Source organism: Thunnus thynnus, chromosome 21 (assembly GCF_963924715.1).
Source record: "Thunnus thynnus chromosome 21, fThuThy2.1, whole genome shotgun sequence".
NCBI classification, from domain to species: domain Eukaryota; kingdom Metazoa; phylum Chordata; class Actinopteri; order Scombriformes; family Scombridae; genus Thunnus; species Thunnus thynnus.
In genome coordinates, this window is record NC_089537.1 from 3,806,720 (window position 1) to 3,827,225 (window position 20,506).

At 36.3% G+C, this 20,506-nt stretch overlaps 2 protein-coding genes across 4 annotated transcripts; one reads left to right on the forward strand and one right to left on the reverse strand.

Moving 5' to 3' along the window:
* Positions 1–507: 507 nt before the first annotated feature.
* On the reverse strand, positions 508–7,126 carry zgc:112408 (uncharacterized protein LOC550260 homolog). The gene is made up of 7 exons (XM_067578344.1): positions 6,863–7,126; positions 6,621–6,730; positions 5,599–5,671; positions 4,618–4,700; positions 4,344–4,547; positions 2,893–3,027; positions 508–870 (listed from the first exon to the last, which is right to left on the reverse strand). The coding sequence occupies exons 1-7, from the start codon at positions 6,936–6,938 to the stop codon at positions 670–672; spliced, it is 882 nt and encodes a 293-aa protein (XP_067434445.1). The 5' UTR covers positions 6,939–7,126; the 3' UTR covers positions 508–669.
* A 423-nt stretch (positions 7,127–7,549) lies between these two features.
* Positions 7,550–19,741, forward strand: si:ch73-264p11.1 (uncharacterized protein LOC100000923 homolog). 3 transcript variants are annotated; one of them, XM_067578208.1, is made up of 5 exons: positions 7,550–7,844; positions 11,799–12,122; positions 13,603–13,666; positions 17,295–17,463; positions 17,571–19,741. In XM_067578208.1, the coding sequence occupies exons 2-5, from the start codon at positions 11,980–11,982 to the stop codon at positions 17,603–17,605; spliced, it is 411 nt and encodes a 136-aa protein (XP_067434309.1). In that variant the 5' UTR covers positions 7,550–7,844; positions 11,799–11,979; the 3' UTR covers positions 17,606–19,741. The 3 variants fall into 3 exon arrangements, with proteins under 3 accessions (XP_067434309.1, XP_067434308.1, XP_067434306.1); XM_067578207.1 differs by lacking the exon at positions 7,550–7,844 and adding an exon at positions 9,595–10,007; XM_067578205.1 differs by lacking the exon at positions 7,550–7,844 and having other exon boundaries at positions 11,694–12,122.
* The last annotated feature ends 765 nt before the right edge of the window (positions 19,742–20,506 follow it).

Consider the following 20,506-nt stretch of genomic DNA (forward strand, 5'->3'; position numbering starts at 1 on the left):
TTGACGTCTTACAAAAAGCAGTGTGTAGTCGGGGTCACATTTCACATGTCTGTGAGTTGTTAACAGCTCCACCAAATAGTGATTTTTCCCTCTAAACTTCTCTGTACATAACTGTATATAAAGTAGTGTAAACTAGCTCCACCTCCAGCAGCTACAACAGTAACATGCTGCTCTAACACTGATGCTTCACTATTAATAATCTAATGATGTCATATATAATAATATATCAGTCAGAGGGACCAAACCACTACTTTTACTGCAATACTTTAACTACATCAAGCTCATAATACGTATGTACTTTTACTGTAGTAGGATATTTCATGCAGAACTTTTATTTGTAATGGAGTATTTTTACATTGTTGTATTGGTACTTTTACTTAAGTCTGAATACTTTTTCTGCCACTGTTTAACTGACAGGTGATCTCTGGGAAATGCAGTTCAGTAACACAACATAAACAAACACTGAGCTATAAAGATGCTGACTAAATCTACAGGGAATGTAAATACATTGATATTAATTTACAGTTTATTATTACAAAATTAAAACACACATTTACAATTCATTTGACACTGAGAATTTTGAGGATTTGCACAGGTAGGTCTGTTTGCTTGTTTTGTTCCTTTGGTTTGATGGTTTTTTTTCCTCATAATTGAGCTCAGTCTGTATTTTTATCTCCCTGCAGAGATCTGCTGATGGGAGAAGAACATGTCCAGCAGTTCTGTTGGGAGGGAGAAGACCACGATAGACGCGCTGCTCTGGACGGAGGACAAAGACTGCAGGTATCGGAGCTGTAAAGCCACGGGAGAAAGTCCTGACGCCGCCTCCTTTAAAGCACGGGATGCCTTCACTTCCCCTTCCGCCGCAATCATCTTAAACACAAACAGAAAGAACATTTTAGACATTTTAAACACCAGCAAGTGCAGCAGGAAAGTAGAAAATCTTTAAAAAGATTCTATGTTTGTATGTTTTATTTCCTGTAACACAATATGTTGGTTGGATAAGAATATTTCACTAAGAAAAATGGACAAAGGAATATTCCAAATATTAGAAATGCCTCATAACAAGGTCTAGAAAGAGGTAGTAGATGTTCAGAACGTACTTTACATACTGAGTGATGCTCTGTTCAAACTGTGAGACCAGGTATGAATTTGTGAGACGCATAAAACTGGTGAAAATTGTTTCTTTTCTTCCTCATTCTGATATTCATGTTTTCATAAAAGGTCATCTTTGAACTTGTGTGCATTGCCACAAAGAATGCTTTTGTTCCTGTTGTATTTATATATATATATATATATATATATATATATATATATATATATATATATATATACACATACACACACACACACATATATATATATAATATATATATTAAAATAGAGAAACTCATTATTTGTTTTTATGAGTGATATCAGACTTGTGCCAGTGTCTTCAACTTCTTTTCACTTCCATGGTTCTCATTCAGACTACTGATATATTCTATATTATTTTGTGTTTGCAAAGATGTTTTATGAATCACAGTCAGAGACGTGGGCTTACCTGGCCTTTATAAGATCAACATGAGAGGGAAAGTCCTCAGGATTAGTGCAAATACTCCTCATGGACAACGACGTACAGTCTGGACTGAGACTGATGGTTTAAGAAACCTGAAGTCCATTAATGGATCCTGCCACCACAATATTTGTCTTTTGAATGAGGGAGAGACCCACATGAACACTGTGAAAACTTCACAGGAAAGACTATAAAATGGTTTAATGGGGACTTAAAATGCTTTTTGTACCATACTTTTTCATTTATATACGATTATTATGTCAGATATTAAACATGGTCATAGTTCCAAAAAGGTGAATGTGTGTAAAAACGCTGCCTGAAAGTCAAAACCCAGGGCTTCAACCTGCCCTGAATGCCTATTTGCAAAGTTACCTTTACTTCCTCCTCGTGATGACGTCAGATTGTTCGCACATGATCAGAAACGGCCGTCTGTCAATTTTGTTACTAAGGTTGTTGCTAAGGTTGGTCATGTTGTCCACTCGCATATTTTGGATCGGATTCGGGCTCGAACGTGTACGGATGTATTTGAGAAGTTTATATTTCCAGTAGAGAATGAGAAAAAAAAGTGAAATCCTGCTACTATAGTTTGTTTACGTAGCCTCCAGAGCCGACAGGAGCTGACCAATCAGAACAGAGTGGGCTCATCAGGAGGCGGGGCCTTAAAGAGACAGGAGCTAAAACGGCCTGTTTCAGACAGAGGCTGAACTGAGGGGCTGCATAAAGGACCAGTAGAAGATAAATAAGGAGTTTTAAACTGGAAATCATGCAAATATATTCCAGTAGAGCCCCAGAATATAAATATAGAGCTGGAAATGTGCAGAATACGTCCTCTGCTAATGAAACAGCCACAATGCCACCCACTGGTTCCTTATGACAGCCTCAAGTTTCTATTATAGTCGTGTTCAGCTGTTCACTGGTGGCTCATAAAACCACACCCATCCCTGCCCACAGCTGCACTCTGTATGCAGAAAACACAAAAACAAACAGAACCTTCCCAATATACTCTAGTGCTAGACATCACATGACCTGGATAACTGAACACCTACTCACACACACACACACACACACACACACACACACACACACACACACATACACACACACACACACACACACACACACACACACACACACACACACACAGCATGTTTAATGTCTGCTTTAACCTGCAGTGACTCAAACAGATGGCAGGAGCTCAAAGCAGGCAAGGCGACAGTGAAAAACACAAATCTATAAAACTGAAGCTGACAGGAAGCATCTGACAGACAGATTGTGTGTGTGTGTGTGTGTGTGTGTGTGTGTGTGTGTGTGTGTGTGTGTGTGTGTGTGTAGACGGGTACCTTCGCTCTGGCCCTCCTGCCAGCCTCGGCCTCTGAAGCCATGCAGCGCTGCAAGCCGACAGGGAGAGTCAGGTCTTTAAGCTCCACCCGCTCCACCAGGACCCCCCACAGTCTGGACGCAGCCAACAGCGCCTCCTGGAGGACAAATCAGACATGACAAGTCGCACCAGGAACACACTACTGAGGATCAAACTGAAGCCTCAGATAGTCAAATAAATTCTGATATAATGAAATAATTATGACAGAAAAACTGAGATTGTTGAGATGTTTTGTCTCATGAGCAGAGATGTTTTTAGGATTTATGTTTCTCTAAATTTAGATCACGTTATCCTTAGTTCAAAGTTCAACTTCTTATCACAACACTACATGTGGTTAATGCACAGCAGAACAAAACTGTGTTTACTTCGCTCAATGTGCAAAATAAAAACATAAAACATATAAAGACATAAAACATACTTCATACATATTGTTGAATTATGTGAACACATAAACTCTGTTGCTGTTTTATACATGTAAACGTATCTATTTTCCTTTATGTTATGTTTTCTTACACAGTGACATATTTATGTTTATGTGTCGTACAAGCTGAAGATGTCAAATAAATAAATCTTGCATTTGTTTATTTCTTAATTTTTAATAAATTTCTATATTTGTTTATTTGTAAATCACTTTGAAACCTGTATTGATAAGTTCCACATAAATAAAGTTATTATTATTATTAATATTATTATAATTCTTTGTGCATGATTATGCTGCACCCTCTTTTTAAACTACATATGTATCATTTATGTTGTGATTTGTTGTAACTTTATCACATATTTTTAGTTTTGTATTTTACTTCATTTTTTACTTCATTTTTTTTGTTTTTGCTTCATAAAAACCTTTTAATTTTACTTTCTCTAATTTTAGTTTAAAATCATTCTTGATTTGTCCTCTTTAAAAAAAAAAGTGAACCAGAGTTTTTTTTTAAACTTTACTTTTTGAAAACACTAATAAAGATTGTTTAAAAAGAAAAGAAATAAAGTTGTAACTTGGAGAACATTTCATTATTACGCAGCAAACTGATTTATTTTTTATGCAGAGTCTTTGAGGATTCTTGAGATGAGATTTATTTTCATTATTAATCAATAAATCGTTTAGTCTATGAAATGGCCACAGTGATGTCTTCAATTTGCTTGTTTTGTCAGACAAACAATCTAAAATGTTTAGATATTCAATTAACTGTCTTCTATGACAAGAAAATCTTCATATTTAAGAAGCTGGAACCACTAAACATTCGTCATTTTGTTGCTGTTGCTGATTAATTCTCATGACGATCAACTAGTTGATTAATCAACTAATTGCTCGTAATATCTGACCTAAATTTGCATCAACCAATAATTAACAATAACATCGTTACTCTTTAATAATAACTCAAATATTAAATGTTTCTGTGTGATCATTTCACTCACCTCCATTCTCTCTGTGACGCCTCTCCTCTGTGCCAGCAGGTCTGTCAGTGTGTGTGCGCCCACCGCGGCCCTCAGGGTGGTCTGTGCCAGTGTTTGTGTGGCCTGGTAACCATTTTTAACACGCGTCACCCAGAGAGACGGGTCCACCACCCGGTAAAACACGACAGCGTCCACCTTTAACAGCAACCCGTCTGCAGTCAGGACCTGAGGAGGAAGAGGAAGGTGATGATGTGAAGAACTACTAGTCTGTGATCATAACAGAGCTGCTGCTGACCTCTTGTGGCAGGACGTTAAAGGAGACGGTCCGCAGGTCTACTGTCTGGATGACGTCCAGCCAGGGGATGATCCAGAACAGACCTGCAGAGAGAAGGTGAGATGATCCCAGCTGGACAAACAGTCATATATAAAACATTTTGACACTTCAGGTCCCCCTGAAGTCAAATATGTGTTTTTCTTCTTGTTCTCTCAGTTGGATGTTGTTCTCTTCTCTCTGCAGAGTGATGTATGTGCAGAGTTTGTTTTTTTCAATGAGGAAGAAGGAGTAGATTTAATTTTAAGGCAACTTAACATTTTTTTGTGGAAAAAACAAGTCAGATATAATTTATTATTCCATGCAGAGGATGTTTGAAACAAACCTGATCTTTAAGATCATACATGAATGAGTTAATCTTGGAGTTATTACTTAAAACACTTGATGTGTTCACAATGTATTTTAACATGTTACAAACAGTAATACAATCTGAATTTAAATAAAGCTGGTTTGACTTTACATGTGATATTGATGTTTTACAAATCCCTACAGTGGGTCATCAAATATACATGTAATCTATAATCTGTAATAGTCGCAGCTGTTAATATGGTACAGACTACCAACTAAAATGTACTATTATACTTTACTACTACTTTACTACTACTACTTTACTAATACTATACTTTTCACATATCACTGACAAGTTAATTTATATGATTTGAATTTGTAAAATAATTGTTGTTGTATGTTGTAAATGCTGTGACATTGATGTGACTTCATTTGAATGAATAAATGCAAGTAAATGTTTATGCTCACTGGAAATAAAAACTGCATTTCCTGTAATTGAATCAAGTTTTTAAAGGTTTTATTTCTTCTATTTTAACATGATTGGATAGATAGTGATCATGTGTTGGCTGTAATTTTACTCTCACTGATATGAAAGACAAATCAACACTGTTCTGTAGAATAGAAGAGTCTCTTTGATGAGAAAGAAATAATCAGTACCGGGTCCTTTGGCTCGTCCTTTAACAACGCGGCCCAGTCTGAAGATGACGGCTCTCTCGTACTCCTGAACGACCTGCAGGACAGAAAACAAACCACCAGACAAGATACAAAGACGGATTCAGACTGAAGGTTAAATACATTCATTTATTTCAAAAAATTATTCCAGTGGATATTAGGATTGATATCCTGGTAGGCGCTGGAATACTTTTTTTAATTCACTGTACTACAGGGCACTACTGTGCATGGCGTGTCTTCAGTTTTTTGACATTTATTTATTTTTACTAATCAATGAGTTGACCAACATAAAGTTAAAGTGAATCATTTAAGTCATTTATCAGGTAAAAAAGCCAAACATTACCTAGTTCCAGCTCTTTTATTTTGAGGATTTGCTGTGTTTTCTTGTCTTATGTGTTATTAAATTGAATATCTTTGGCTTTTGGACAGTTGGTTGGTTAGTTGTAGACTTTATATATAGCACAGTATATGCTATATGTTTATTTAATTACTATTTATTACGTATACTGAGCATCTTAGACACAAAAAGATGAATAAAGTTCTGTCTTATTTTATTTAAAACAAGATCTCACACACCTTCACATACACCAAAGCCCTTTAAAGTAGTAGTACTTAAACAAACAATTTATCTGTCAGTACTATTTTGGAACAACTGGTTAATTGATTAGTCCATAAGATGTTATGCGAAAAGCCAATCAAAAGTTCCCACAGTCCAAAAATACATCTTTAAAATCGCTTGTTTTTTCTGAGCAACAATCCAAAACCCAAAGATATTTTTTTCAATGATATAAAACAGAGAAAAGCTGCAAATCATCTCATTTGAAAAGCTGTAACCCGATAATACTTTACATTTTTGTTTGATAAATGAGACTGTGTTCAAGTATTCCTCAGATCTACAGTGTATAAGTGTTAAAGTTTGAATAGCATGTCTTGTTCAGGATAGATGTACAAACAAACAGTGGCAGAGTTATTGTCTTTATTTCCTTGCTGTGTTTGTATCAGGTCACCTTGGCACACATCCAGGCTGAGAGGGGGAAAGTGCAGAGGATGAAGGCCGCGGACAGCAGGGTCAGCACAGCTCCGAAAACCTCCAACACACCGCCCCTCCTTCCTCCATCTATCGGCAACAGAGGCAACAAGGTGGATGAAACAAACACAACTCCAGCTGGAGAGAAGTTGCTGACGAAGTTTTACCATTAAACGACTGAACAAAATTATCGCTAATTAGAAAAATTCCCATTTTACTAACCTTTGCTGAGGTTTTTAGCGCTTTCAGCATCAAATTCCTCCTGACAGACAACTCCAATTCTGTTAAGGCCGGGCATTACGCTCCTTGTGACAGCGACATTGATTATTTATCAGGCTTTAACGACTATAGTTAACTAACGAGTGTTTTCTTATTTTCAAGCCGTTATTGTTATAATCACAGCATGGATTAGTGCAAGGCAGGCGTTCAACTATGTTTGGGTCCGCCCCCTAACTTCCCGTTTCAAGTTGCCTAGCAACATATTCTTCTTCTTCTTCTTCCTCTTCTTCGTCTTCTTCTTCTTCTATCGGTTTACTGGCGGATCGTAAACAGCTTTAATGTGCATATCGCCACCTACTATAGCAGAAAATGTAACATCATGTCATTTTACTTTTTTTATAGGCGACGGAGCAATGGAGCAAGTGGAGCAAATGCATCCCCCTTATTTAATTAGGGGGAGCAAAGTTATGGTTTTGCTACCCCACTTTTTATCTTTTTAAAAATAACCTTATCATCATACAGTCCCCAATCAGGTGATTATATTTAAACAGCCTATATCAATGATCTTTTTTCTATTTTCAGTAACTGACAAAAATCTGACGTTCTCGGACCACCCTTTGAGTTGGTTCAGTCCAACCCTTCGTAACAGAGTGACAGCTAGACAGACAGGCAGAGCAGCGCTTTTCCTCGTGGCGCCAAAGTGTCTGAATTAACAAACAGTCAAATATTCAGCAGTGGAAAGTGACACGTTTAGATTTCTGCAGACTACTTTGCTTTAGTTTCAGTTTTAGTCAGTATTTAGATGGAGTTATTTTTAAATATGATGACGCATCACTTCGTGCGTCGCGCTGTGTTTTCATTATTATGATTATTATCTCACTCTTATTATATCAGCTAGTGGTGCTAATAGCTTCATCAAAACTGATCCAAATCTCATCCAAACTGTTTGTACTTTGTTGCAGTTGTCAGACTTTGAAGATGCCCTGTGAGTTTTGAGAATTGCAACCTTCAGGTTTAACATTGTTTAACCAGGTTAAATTATCCACATCAAGCCTGCAACCCACTAACATTTTAAGTTACGTAATGTTTTTAATGAATATAATTTCAAATGTGAAATTCTTCTTCTTCTTAAAATAATTTCCTGTCCTGATCCACCCAATTATACACTGTTCTGATGAACTCCTGGTTTACTGAGCATTCTCAACCTAACTCATCTAGACTAGTGCAGGTGGCTGTGTCTTGACTTAATCCAAGAGGTTAGGTGGTGTAGAAATGCAGGGAATTTGTTTTAAATTACAATTACAAATTCGCTCCACCATTTTAATACATAATCAGGCGCCTATGACTGTACCCACTAACCTTCTGAGTGCCTTTAGCAACACAATTATGCCCCACTCTGGAAAATACAATTGGATTAAATAGAATAATATGAAATAATATAAATAGAATAATAGAATAATATAAAATTAAATCAAATTTAAAAAAACTAAAATATGTGTCCACCTAAATATTATGTATGTGTTTTCAAAAGAATTTATCGATCCACACATTTTATACCTTTATTGCTAGTTTGCCTTTCACTATAATTAATATTTATTTCCATCATTAGTGCTCTAAGAGACAGAAATATGCCATGAAAACCTATTTACAAGACAATATTGAGTAGGTTTACCTGTAAAATTGAATATCATTGACAGTTAATAAGTCAGATGTCATTTAATGGATCTTGGATCCACTGAATGAATACTTTCATATTATTAATATCCCTTTAAATCACACACACAACCCCTTACATACTGTTCGGGTCACACTTGACTCCTTTAGAAATTTTAAAGTAATAAAAACACCATAAATTTCACGACTTTTCCTCATGTGACCCAGAATATACAAAAATGGAAATATTTCAAAATTATTTTATTTTTGTGCAGCTAGTATAAATATTAGTACATAGCGGGTGCTCCGGGTCAAATTTGACCTGCATGTATTCAAATGGATTTAAAAGTCACCAGAGGGGGTCAAATCAAGGTAAAGGGTGGTTATGTGCAATCTTGAAACTAAAGGTTGGCATGTGTGTGTATTTCTGTCATTGGGACAGTGGTGACAGAGCTCAACGAGACCATGACACTGTCATGAGAGCTGCACCATATTGCTATACTTGCCAGTGGTCCTACCCAGATGGGCATCTGCACCTGCAAACACGCCTGTACAAAATAACAAATCAAACCCCTCATCACCTAGGCAACCAACATAGTGGTTACCCTACATACAGTAGTCCTCCCTGTAGTGGAGGGCAGCTTTCATATGAAATATAAAAAGTACCTGAGCCTCTAGTTCACCAATTTGGTGGAAGGGAAGGAGTGATTTGGTGGATCTGTCATTCAAAGATGAAAAAGGAGACAGTGAGTTGAAGAGAAATTATTAGAAGAAGAGGTCAACATAGGATATAGAAAATGGAAGAAAGGCCCTTCTGACTTTTCTCATGCAAAGGCGGCGCCACCTTCCCCACAAAGCAGCCACAGCAGCCGCAGCAACACAGTAGGCTGAAGCTTACCCTCATCATTTTGCAGCCCCACAGTCACGTTCACAAGCGAACAAAAGAGAAGGAGATGCAACTTCTGCATAACAAAAAGGACTAAAAGTACTGTTACTTTGCAGTTTGGTTGAAATTTGCAAACCAATGAAGAGTTGATTGTGCACAATTATTATTATTATTGTTATTATATTTACATACATACACATACATTTACACACATATATGCTTGTATATACACAATAAAGGAATGAAAGACGAAAAATATAAAAACTCTCAATGAAAGAAAGAATCAAACTCACTAAAATCAGCTGTTAGGAGTTAAAGGCAGTGACAGAGTCAGCTGGACTCTGGAACAGTTACAAGACCCAGACTGGCAAACCTGAGGGGCCTGTTTAGACAGTATGGTGTGAGGAGCTCAGTTATATACTCCAGCGCCAGATCATTCAGAGCCTTGTATGTGATTAAAAGAACTTTAAAATTGATTCTAAAAGATACTGAAAGCCAATGCAGTGAAGCCAAGATTGGTGTGATGTGTGAGAATTGCTTTGTTTTGGTCAATAGTGTAGCTGCTGAATTTTGAACAGTTTGGAGCTGCTCCACAGCTTGATTGGTCAGGTAAGTAAACAAGGCATTACAGTAATTGAGACGGGAGGATATAAGAGCATGTATAATTCTCTCTGTGTTACTTAAGGACAGAACTGATCCAATTTTGGAAATATTCCTCCGTTGATAAAAACATGACCGGAATACTCTCTTAACATGTTGCTCCAGGCTCAAGTTACAGTCCGGGACAACAGCCAGACTTTTTGTAGCTGACTTTATGTTAGGAGTGAAGGGGTCAAGGAGTGGATGTATTTGTTTTGAAACGTGTTCAAGGCCAATGATGGGAGTTTCTTTCTTGTCCGAGTTAAATTTGAAGAAGTTTTGCCAAAAAAAGGAAGGCATGTGGTTTACAGGCAGTGTTGACTGGTGGTTTTAATGGTTTATTATGTTCTCCTGTTGTAGATAACATGAGATTGTAATATCTTGTGATTGTGAATGTATTTTCTTTAAATGAACAGTGTCAAACCTTAAAAAAATCACTCTCTGAAACATTAATGAAGGATTAATCACCCATTTATTAATGACTGATAAGATATATATGGATATAAAATACCATTGTTGTTCAAAATGTGGTAATAGGGACAAAATATAAAGGGATACTTGGGCCGGGTCAAAAATGACCCGCTCCATACTATGAAGGCTCAGGATATGAACAGAAAGAATTAAATATGTCAAATATAAACACAATGAACTAATCATAACCAAAATACATTAAAATACATTATTTATCTCTATCACAACATAACTGAGTGGCACTGCAGCTCAACAGCTACTGTACTACAACTGCTTCTGGTATATAGTGGCCCCCTGTGGCAAATTTGTGATATTGGGCTATATAAATAACATCTTACTTGACTAAAATTAACAAGTAGTGCTACCGCTGTGACTACAACTAATACTGTGCAACTACTACCACTACTACCAGGGCTAGCCAGGAGTTTAGCGATACTGAAGTAATAATTACCCAAAAAATGTTCACCCAAAACCAAAAGTAAGGTCTCAAATTTTTAATCAAAATCAGGAGATAGAACATCTTATGCTCCAAGACATTTTTATTGCCATTGAGTGTTTGTATGCATGCTGTCTGTTATTTTCTATTTTTTATCTATTTTCTATCTGTAGAGCACTGAATTTATTTTGTATGGATTTACGTTCTTCTAATAAACCTTCTTGTACTGCTGGGACGTGTAAACCCATCAGAGGATCAATAAAGTGATATCTTATTGTGTGTTACTAATACTAAAAAGGCTGCAACTAACGATTATTTTCATTACGGATTAATCTACCAGTTATTTTCTCAATGAATCGATTGATTCTTTAATCTATAAAACATCAAATAGAAGTGAAAAAACCCCATCATAACTTCATAGAGCCCAAAGTGATGATCCTTAAATTGCTTGTTTTATCTGACTAAACAGTCTAAAACCAAAACATATTTCATCATATATGATAAAAAAAATGCAGCAAATTGTCATATCTGCAGAAGCTGGAACCAGCAATTTTTTATTTCACTAATTGACTAATTGTTGCAGCTCCAAGGGTTAAGATGAGTTTAGATGAAAGTGCTCCTGTTGCTATTTATGCTATTACTGATATTCACACAGGCTTGTTTTTCTTTCTTTTGCTCATTATTTTTTTCTCTCTCTCTCTTTCACACATACACACACTTCCTGTGAAACTATCAGGCCAGCGCTGAGGCTTTTTTTTTTCTGTCACTGTTCTTTCTCACAGTGCACTCTGCTGAACACCTCAGTGTTGTTGAGTGCTGACCTCTCTTTCTGTCTGCCTCTCTCATTTTTGCAGACGTGCCCTGTTTCTTCTGCTCTCACTTCCACCAGACTTCAGGGACAATAACAACACTCAGCAGGTGCATGCTCTCTCAAGGGGATTCAGGACTGCTCCTCTTAGAAATGATCTGAGAAACAGAAGGTAGTGAGTCGTGTTTGCTGTGGTGGATGTCTGTCCATTGCAGCCTCTCCTCATCATGGCATCAGCTCTGCCGGTGTGCTACCACGGTGCTATGACGAAGAAGGAGTGTGAAGACCTGCTGGGAAAGAAGAATAAGGATGGAGCTTACCTGATCCGAGACAGCGAGACCATCCAGGGAGCCATGTGTCTGTGTGTCTAGTGAGTATTCTGCTCTCTGTACTGCAAAGACCGGGCTAAAGTCCAGATAAAGAGAAGTCCAGCTTTACTGTGCCAGACTTCCCTTATCTGGACCTTTAGTTTCTTTTTGTAATTTTACAGCTAACAATACTCCTAATGTTGTATCTTTATTAATCATACTTAGATAGTGTTAATGTTAGCACCCATATTGGTATAAGTGTTCATGTTACTATTATATACTGTACTATATAGTGTTAGTATTACTAGTATTATTAGATACTCCATAATGTTTTGTTTAAAACAATAATCGAAAGAATATTTCTGAAGAAAACTGAAATGTACTTTTTGTTTAGCAGGAAATCTGCTGTGCATTTCCTTGAAGAACTAAGATGCAAAACATTTTGCATCTTAGTTCTTCATATCACTGAGAGTATTAATATTGAAATACTTTTGTGCATCATCAAAGAACTTTTCCCATGAGCTCATTAAAGTGCATTTAATGCGTTTAAAATGTAAGTAACCCCCAAACTGAACTATTCTATTCAGTTTCTATTTTAATCAAAGCTGACCTATAATTAATTAAACAGACATTTATAAATGTGATGTGGTGAGATTACGTAACAGTACTGTTGGTTGCAGCTCTTCTGTTTTCATTACAGGTGTGCAGTATATATATATGAGAGACAATATACAAAGTTATCTTAATGCACCAACAACTGCAAATGTTTTAAATGTTTTTCATAGAAAAATGCAGAAAGATGCTTTTAAAGGGCAATTCCGATGAGAGAAAAAATGCCTCTGTGCACTGCCTGTTGGCATCTACATCTTATCAGACTCAAACTTAGCTTTATGGCGTTTACTCATGTTGTTCTCTCCTGACTAGATCCCTGCTTGTGTTGTATCAGCTCTCAGATGTACGTCACTTTGGATAAAAGCGTCTGCTAAATGAAATTGTAAACTGTAGCCACTGTAAAGAGGATTCAAACCAGGTGCCAGATGCTCATGTGACCAGCTTATGATAATAATAAATTTTATTTATATAGCACCTTTCAAAACAGCTTTACAAAGCATTTTACAAAGGAAAAAATCAAAAGTTACAACATAGAACAGAGAATATATTATAACACATTAGAATAAAATGCCCAAAATACATTAAAATAAGATAAAAACAGTCAAAATAACGAATAAAACATATAAAACATTCTGGAACAAACTAAAACTTTCAGCTAAGATTAATAAAAGGCTTTTTTTCTTAAAGGTAAGTTTTAAGAAATGTCACTTATGTTTTTAATAGTTTCTCACTAGGCTAAGATGTTTAACTATCAACGACTAATTCTGCTAACACCATTAATAGCTCACAGTGCGGGACTGTAAAACCAAGTCCTATAAGCTCAGCCGCTAAAAGTCTTCTCATTAATATAATTTATTGTAACAGGTCTGCAAATGTCACCTCTTGATGGAAAGTTTTGTCTAAATGTCTGTATCCTGTTTATGTTTGCAGTAAACAGAAAGTGGTGTATACCTACAGACTACTTCAGGCACACACCGGACAGTATACTCTCCTGGTAAACACACACGCACACATACACACACACACACAGGGTTTCAAAGCCTTTACTATACTTGAAAGTATCAAAAGGTGTCAAGCATTTTATTTAATCCACTTTATTCAATAGCGACAGCAGAGATACAGAGAGGAAATGCAGGGAGATTGGTGATGGGGGGGGGGGGGGGGGGGGGGGGGGTTGGGGATGGGGGGGTTGCAAAGGGTTCAAACTGGAACAGAACTGGGGGCGTTGAGGTTATTTGGTTTGCACCTTAACCACTCAGCTGGTAGATGGCATATATTTATTGGTATATTTTATTTAGATGTAACATTTTACATTTTCCACATTTTGTCAAAAGTAAAAAGGGTTTTTTATATTCATACAGGCACATATTATGATGCTCAATTCTTGTTCTGTATAAATTTCTTTTTTATTGGCCTAAAAATAGTCAAATTTAAGTAAATTGAATTTAATAAGTAGTAGAAAGTACTTAAATACAATTTTGAGGTACTTGTTCTTTACTTGAGTATTTCCATGTGATGCTACTTTATACTTCCACTCCACTACATGTCAGCGGAAAATATTGCACTTTCTACTCCACTACATTTATTTGACAGCTTTGGTTACTTTTCAGTAATGGATAATATAACAAGCTTTTAAAAAACAACACATTGTTAAAGATGAAACCAGTTTTTGGCTTTTGACGTCTTACAAAAAGCAGTGTGTAGTCAGGGTCACATTTCAGATGTCTATGAGTTGTTAACAGCTCCAAAAACTGAAAACAGATTTGTGTATCAGAACTTTGTTCTTTCTTCTTTCCTCTCCCATTAATCATCTCACGACCCCTCAGATTTATCTGCTGACCCTTTGGAGGGGCCCGACCCCTAGGTTGGGAACCACTGGACTAAACTAGCTAACTGTGTATAAAGTAGTTGAAACTAACTCCACCTCCAGCAGCCACAACAGTAACATGCTGCTCTAACACTGATGCTTCACTATTAATAATCTAATGATGTCATATATAATAATAAATAATAATAATAATCCATCCATCCATTTCCCACCACTTATCCGGGAAAGACATTCTTCTCCCTAGCAACGCTCTCTAGCTCCTCCTGCAGGATCCCAAGGCGTTCCCAGGCCAGGAACTATATGTAATAATAATACATTTAATTTGAACTGCACTTTTCATTTATAGTGAAACTCAAAGTGCTACAGTATTCCTTCCTGAATAGGTTTTTAGGCCTTTTTTAAAAGAGTCCAAGGTCTGTGCTGCCCTTACATGGTTAGAGGAACCAAAACACTACTTTTACTTTAATACTCTAACTACATTTTGCTGATAATACTTATGTACTTTTACACAAGTGGTATTTTTCATGCAGGACTTTTACTTGTAATGGAGTATTTCTCCATTGCTGTAGTACTTTTACTGAAGGATCTTCTTTGGTTTTGTTTTTACTCCACAACACCTTACACTTCATTACTCACACACCCACACTTACACAACTGATGTTACTGTCTGAAACTCTCCATATTTGCAAATTACTGCTTCAGTTGTTTACTTTGTTATAATAAATATCTTTACTTTATTGCCATCCATTGTGTCCATTCCCATATTTGTCACAGCCTAGGAGCCGGGTTATGACACACCCCTGAATTTAATCATACTGGAATTGGCATGTATGACAACAATTATGTGAACATTTTTACTTGTAGATTGTAAACTCCCCATAGATTGCTAAAAAAAACACTGAGGACATGACATTAGTGTCTGCAATGGCAGCTACAGCCCTGCATACACTAAGACCACTAACGAAACCAAACTAATGGTCTACTACTGACTAGATTGAAATTTGTGTGCAAATGAATCGTCATGAATGAAAGAATACATCTCTGCTCTTCATCTAAATGGAGGATTACTGTAATGCATTTGTCAGATCAAAAAAAAAAACGCTCATATCTGGTAAAAATGTCAGCCGCCCCCTCATTGTATACAGATTAGACAGGATATCAGTCTGGCTGCAGCAAAAACAGTCTGAGTGTTTTTAAAGGAACATTTAATTTGAGCCATAGTGGAAACTCAGCCGCTCACCGATCATCCTCGTGTCACAGGAAACTCCTCTGACGTTGGTTTAGAGACAAACACACCGCACAGCACTTAGTGCCACACTCACTGATATTATCTTTTATTGGGGGACACTTTTTTCCATTCCACGCAAAGCATGATGTGTCATTCATTTTAACCCTTTATGCACTTGTTTGTTTCTGTTCCTCTTTCCTATATCTCTTTGATGTTGTCAGTTTACATGTCAGTGGTGTCATCCAGTAATTCACCCTTAGTTGGTTGCAACAGCTCTTCATAAATCCAAACTTAGCCTTGTTATAACATACATGTTTACTAAGTAGAGATGTAAGCATCACTAAATCAAAACTGGTTGCACCACACAAAACTGTTAATTTTGGAAGTTATGTCACAGCTTGACATGCTAACAATGACTTCCTGTTGGTTAGCAACCAATTTAAACACAACTTAAGTGTTTATGAGATAAAACAAATTTTTTAAATTTTGATGGTGCAACCTGATTTAGTAAATCACTTGACTGAAACTCATTTACAGCCACTAACCTAAGGTGACACTGTTAAATGAACCAACTGACAAAGCTAATGTTAGCTTGCTGATATCGGACAGGTTTATATTGAAGAGTAAGAGGTATGATATGGAATATGTTCGAGGTATCTGACCTGACACTTAACATTTTTAACAGACAAAACACACTGAACCTCAAATTACAAAACTTTATGCCAAGAACATTAGACTAAATAACTAAATAACATTGGTTAGCTTAGCATAGTCGGATATTTCCCTCTCACTGTAAACTGCATGACTAATTCTTAAACACACATACAGTATTTCTCCAGGTATGCAGACAGAAATAAAACAAAGTCACACCTACACTTACAAAGGATTATCAGATTAAGAGTTAAGTTTATCTTTTGGCCCCTAAAACAATTATTTTTGGAAGTTATGTCACAGCTTGTAATGCTAACAGTGACATCCAGTTAGTTAGCAACCAATTTATACATTACTTATGCATTTATTAGATAAGACAAATTCCTTAAATTTTGACTCTCAGTCACTAGCTGAAGAAAGACTTTGCACACAAACTTAACGATGAATTTATGAACCGTCACACAGTCTGGCTGCTCATATTTGTGCCACTACAGCATCTTTTTGTGTCTTGTAATCCACTTCAATGCTATTTTTTCTACTCCAACATGTGACATTTTCCATTTCCCACTTATATTCTTGAGGCCTGTTTTTCTACACACATATTATTGTTTCCACTTCCAACTTAATATTGTTTTTTCTCTTCTTTTCCTTCTGTAAATTTCCCTGATACATATTGTTGTTTTTGCCTTTTTCTGGTTGTTATTTCCCCCATTCTCAAATGTAGCTTTTTCCGCTACTATACATCTTTTTCTCATCTCTTACATTTTGTTTTATTTCCCTCCTCTCATAATTATGTTTCATATTGTCATTCTTTACCCTTTCCACATGTGTTCCTGCTCCTTTGATATTGAATTTTTCCCTCTCTGTGCCTTTTAGTCTCTTTACTGACCTGTTGCTGTTTTTTTTATCCTGCAGTCAGCAGGAGGTGTGCAGGAGACATTTTTTAAGAACTTGGATGATCTCATCCGTCATTATAAGAGGAGGAATCAGGGCCTGGCAATGCACCTACGCCACTCTGTCAAAAGGAAGACGGCCATGGTGATCCGACCCCCAAGACCACCTGAAGAAGAACCTGACTATGAGAGTACGTCATATGTTCCTACCTATCTTTCTGTCTTCTTCTCTTCCTCACAGTTTAATCCCCGTTTTCTTCAACTCATTTTGTTCGACCTTTTCTCCACTTTTCTCTAGATACTCCTGATTACGTCGAAGTCTTACCTCCCTGAACTCCACAAACTGTGACATTTTAACAGTCAACGTTGAACGTCGAATATACCAAGAGAGTGCTGATGACATGTTGGGAAAAAGACTGAACTATGGGATCTTACAAAATAGACAATAGGTTCTCAGACCGGATAATTTTTGGACTACCAAAGACTTTTATCTCAAAAAATGGACATCTGCTTCCTGTAACTGCAAGGACTCTCTTTTTGTTCAATTTTCTTGTAATGATTGGTCTTTTACTCTCTTGTATTAACTTTTCTGCAATTTTGCTTGTATATACTGTGATTCTGTTTAACTCATGGGCAGTTGCTATCGTATCAAAATGGAAATGATCACAAGACTCTGATAAGATACTAAAATGAGCACAAATAAGGATATACCCCAGATTCATAAGACAGTAGAATATATTTAAAAACTGTGTGTTCTCAGCTGATCATTTGAACATAATACATCCAGAATTATATGCACATAGAAACTCTTGACCTATCAAACGAAGGCCTCGGTGCACCAAAATCTACATATTTAGTATAAGATCTTCCATCCAGTCATCCAGTTTAAGGACAGTTTCACCATTTCTCAGCAATGGCTTTATTAAAATGTCATTTGCTATCATTTACAGTCACCCGGAGCACAACGTGACTTTTGTTCTAGCACTGAGAAACTAACCACTCTGACCACTTGCAGCTTCTAACAGAGCTTTAACAGTTAGGTCAAAACAGGAAACTAACAGAAGAGTGACACTGTACTCATGAGACATTCTCATACTTTGCTTTCCAACAGGTTTTACTGACTTTTTATTAAAGCAGCAGAAGCAATACATGGCACAAAATGAAAGAATAAGTCTGGTGATATTCTGTATTTTTCTACTATCTGAGCTCCAAACTCATTGGTTCCCACTGAAGACGTAAATATTTAAATGCAGCTCACAGATATATTGTTTCATGTTTAAAAAAAAAATTATAGCAAATATTACTAATCAAGTGTAAATAGTGCATTTGTTGGGGACTATATTCAGTAGTGGATGAACCCACATTTGGTGCGCTATTTCTGGCAGCAGGATGGTATGTGTGTGTGTGTAGGGGGGAGGATTGAGTCACTATAAACTACAGTGTGTGTGTTCATGACAATGAAGGAAAATGTTTTAATAGTGTAATAGTTTTTGGATAACAACGGAGGTCTACGGCACAGACGAATAAGATATATCACACACAATAACTGTTAGCAAAGCAGATCAATTTATTGTTTCTTCGTCTTTTTATGCTATTTTAGAAAAATCTACAATATCGTCAGCTCTATCCTTTAAGTCATTTGGGAGGTGTGGTTTATTACTGCTACTGGTAGAAAAAAAAGGTCTGTCTGACTATATTGAGCAGCAAAATACAGATTTATTCTGTTTGAAGGCCTAAATGTTTATTCCAGTGGATAATACAGAATTTAAGCCCCATGAGAAGCTGCAGTAAGAAAAAAATCATCATTATTAAACATTAAAACAGTAGAGTTTAGTGCTGTACATACAATAAATGATGTAGTAGCAGTAAATCAATCTTGTGTTCCTATTAAAAAAAACTATGCATGTTTTATATAAAATTCACAGTAACTTTAACATGAGACTTGACTTCTGCCTAGATGCTCTGTTCTTCCTTTCCTGTAAACTTTTAGTGAGCAAAGCAAAGAGAGATAACATCACATCAACTTGTCACTTCTGGGTGTCTGTCTTGTACTGATAACATGCACTTATGACTTTTATTTAGCCCTATTGAGAAATCGCTCTGCAGTAACTTTTATTTTAGTTACATTTTTACTTGCTATTATTGCAGACATATAGAATGGAGGAAATATTCTGTATCAATTGATTTTTTTTATTTTAAAGGAGGCAAAGACCTCACTTGACTTCTTCCTCACATTGTAAATATTCACACCCTCTGTAAATATTATTTTCTTCACTGGTTTTAATTGTGTTACTTTTATAATCTATTGTGGCTCCTTGTGAGTATTCGGTGCAATTAAAACTCCACAACTGAAACATGGCTTGTATGAGACTTTTTAAAATCTGTTTTCGTAAGATGCATGCAGTCCAAATACTAAACCAAACTGCTCTCTGTACCATTGTCTGTACGGACAAAAACCACACATCCTGTCTGCTTTAACACCTCCTCATTTCAAGCTGCTTCGTAACTGACAGTTTTTAAACTTAAAATGCTTTTTTTTTTAACCCAAGGTAGAATAAAACCTTTTGGACATTTACTTCGTCTTTTGTGAGGTTCAGAGAATATTGCACATTTATTCATTTCTTTATTCAGTTTACATTGTGTGCAACGTCTGGCTGAACGAGTGCAGAGGACAACAACAAAGACACGTGAAAAAGAAGTGGAAAAACTCAGTATTGAGTTTGAAGACTATAAATATAGTCTAACCACAGTTTCCACACACAGATACAATGCATTTACACTACACATATACATAACCAGTAGGGGAGAACGGGATAACATGAGCCACTTTTTACATTTGATGATTTTACTGCAAAATGAAAATGTATTTGCTTCAAATAATAGTTACTATATATACCTCAGGTCGTTGTCTACCCATGGAAATTAAAACAAGTTATCTAATTATTATGGTTTTAGAATAATGACCCATCAAAAAAAGTTAGTCCTATGGCACAACTTACCCTATGGTAGGGGTAAATTGAGCATGGGGATGGGGTAAATGTAGTGCTCTATAGGAAAATAGTGCTACCATTACATACTGATATAAAAATTACACAAAATCAACAAATTAATTATGAAATTAAAAATAATTTTGAACTTTATTAATGCCATCAATTTAACAAAGGCAAAACTTGTACTTTTAAGTAAAACCATATGTTTGTGTCTTGTTGTTCAACATGTTACCTCAACATTTTC

Coding starts and splice junctions, on each gene's coding strand:
- zgc:112408 (XM_067578344.1), bottom strand. CDS start 6,938: ATGCCCGGCCTTAACAGAATTGGAGTTGTCTGTCAGGAGGAATTTGAT. Junction 4,548..4,617: donor TTAACGTCCTGCCACAAGAG/GTCAGCAGCAGC, acceptor CTTCCTCCTCAG/GTCCTGACTGCAGACGGGTT. Junction 871..2,892: donor GCAGGAGGGCCAGAGCGAAG/GTACCCGTCTAC, acceptor TTTGTGTTTAAG/ATGATTGCGGCGGAAGGGGA.
- si:ch73-264p11.1 (XM_067578208.1), top strand. CDS start 11,980: ATGGCATCAGCTCTGCCGGTGTGCTACCACGGTGCTATGACGAAGAAG. Junction 13,667..17,294: donor CCGGACAGTATACTCTCCTG/GTAAACACACAC, acceptor TTTATCCTGCAG/TCAGCAGGAGGTGTGCAGGA. Junction 17,464..17,570: donor AGAAGAACCTGACTATGAGA/GTACGTCATATG, acceptor ACTTTTCTCTAG/ATACTCCTGATTACGTCGAA.